At 59.8% G+C, this 1,541-nt stretch overlaps 1 protein-coding gene across 1 annotated transcript; it reads left to right on the top strand.

Moving 5' to 3' along the window:
* Position 1: 1 nt before the first annotated feature.
* Positions 2-1,369, top strand: ACA1_265140 (uncharacterized protein; the record flags this gene model as incomplete). The annotated part of the gene is made up of 6 exons (XM_004341357.1): positions 2-205; positions 313-474; positions 608-798; positions 915-980; positions 1,090-1,166; positions 1,256-1,369. Coding segments are annotated over 6 exons (814 nt in total), but the record flags the coding sequence as incomplete, so codon positions are not given.
* Positions 1,370-1,541: the final 172 nt, after the last annotated feature.

Here is a 1,541-nt window from a genome sequence, read left to right as displayed (position 1 = left end):
CATGCTGGCACCACCGACGACGAAGAAGGAGGGCTCGCAGCAGCAGCGGCAAGATGGCGACGAAGGCGAGGAGGGCGAAGCGAAGAAGGACTCGCTGGCGGGCCGGATCTACGGCGAGAAGCAACTGCAGGCCTTTGTGAACTACTGGGGCATCGTACACCCGGAGTTTGTACCGCACGGTGAGTCGCTGCTCTCCTACTTGCAGGTGCGTACAGGGAACGCACACGCACACGCACACGCACACGCACACGCACACGCACGCACGCATCGCGTGTTTGTACTCACTTGCCGGCTGCGCAACACAACGCACAGGAAAACATTTTGGTCACCGGCCACGATGACGACATCGAGCTGAGCGGGGTTAAGGGTGACGACGACAATGGCCCCAGCGGGTGGGCGCAGGCCAAAGGCGCGGTGGCCGCGGCCAGTTCGCTCACCATCCAGGCCGACAAGCAGACCGTTTCCTACTGGCCCGTACGCACACGTCCTCTGTCCATCTTCTGTCCACGCACGCACGCACGCACGCACGCACGCACGCACGCACGCACGCACGCACGCACGCACGCACATGCCGACGCCATCTCTCTGTTAGCGCGTGTTTGGCAAGGTGGGGAGTACGATCAGCGCCAGGCCCCTGGCGAGTGCCACTACCACGACGGCGACGACAGCGACGGGCGTCGCCGATGCCGGCTCTGCCGAGCTCAGCCTTGGCGCAAAGGAGGCCGCCTCTTCGCCGGTGAGCCACACCAGTCCCTGGCCCTATTTCGAGATCCTAATCGTGAATCGTGGCTACTACGGGTATGGCCCCTTTCAGTCTTTGCTGTTGTGTATTATTTTATTATCATTATTATTTATGTTAATATTTTTATTTTCATTTATTAATTATACTACTTGTTTATTATTATTGTCTGCAGGTCGATTGCAGTCGGTTTGGGTGCCAAGAACCATCCTGCCACGGCCAAGCCCGGTTCTGTGCTCGGGTCCGTACCCCCTTTTTTAGAGTCTCTTTAGAACTGTGCGCACTCGCGCGCACCCACCTCCGTCAGGCTGACTGTCGCGCGCATGGCTTGGGAATTGGCTTCGGCGCAGGTCGTACGGTTGGCACGGCGACGGGAACAAGTGGACCCACGGCAAGAGCTCCCTCTACCCGGCCAATGCCGAGTCATGTACGGCGCCTCCTCTCCGTTTCCGCTCCACTCGATCAGTAGGTTTCGTTGAGCTCAATCGCTGTCGGCTGCGTGGCGTGCACACATAGTCGACGAGGGGGACGACGGCTCCGAGTTGTACTTCAACACGGGCGACGTCATCGGCTGTGGCTTCAACGACGTCACCTCGGAGGTCTTCTACACCAAGAACGGCCTTTTCCTCGGTGCGTCTCCCTACCTTCGCGCACTACTACACAGTCGACCGCAACTGCGCCGTCGATTTTTGGGTACTTACGGACGCGCTTCTATGGCTGTCGCCAGGGGTGGGCCACACGGAGGTGTCGATCCAGCCTTCGGAGCCCTTGTACGCTGTCGTCTCACTGGCCGGACCGCAGG

This window comes from Acanthamoeba castellanii (assembly GCF_000313135.1).
Source record: "Acanthamoeba castellanii str. Neff unplaced genomic scaffold scf7180000084770, whole genome shotgun sequence".
Lineage (NCBI taxonomy): Eukaryota > Discosea > Longamoebia > Acanthamoebidae > Acanthamoeba > Acanthamoeba castellanii.
Note: the sequence above shows the minus strand (reverse complement) of the source record. Positions and strands in the feature narration are given on the sequence as shown.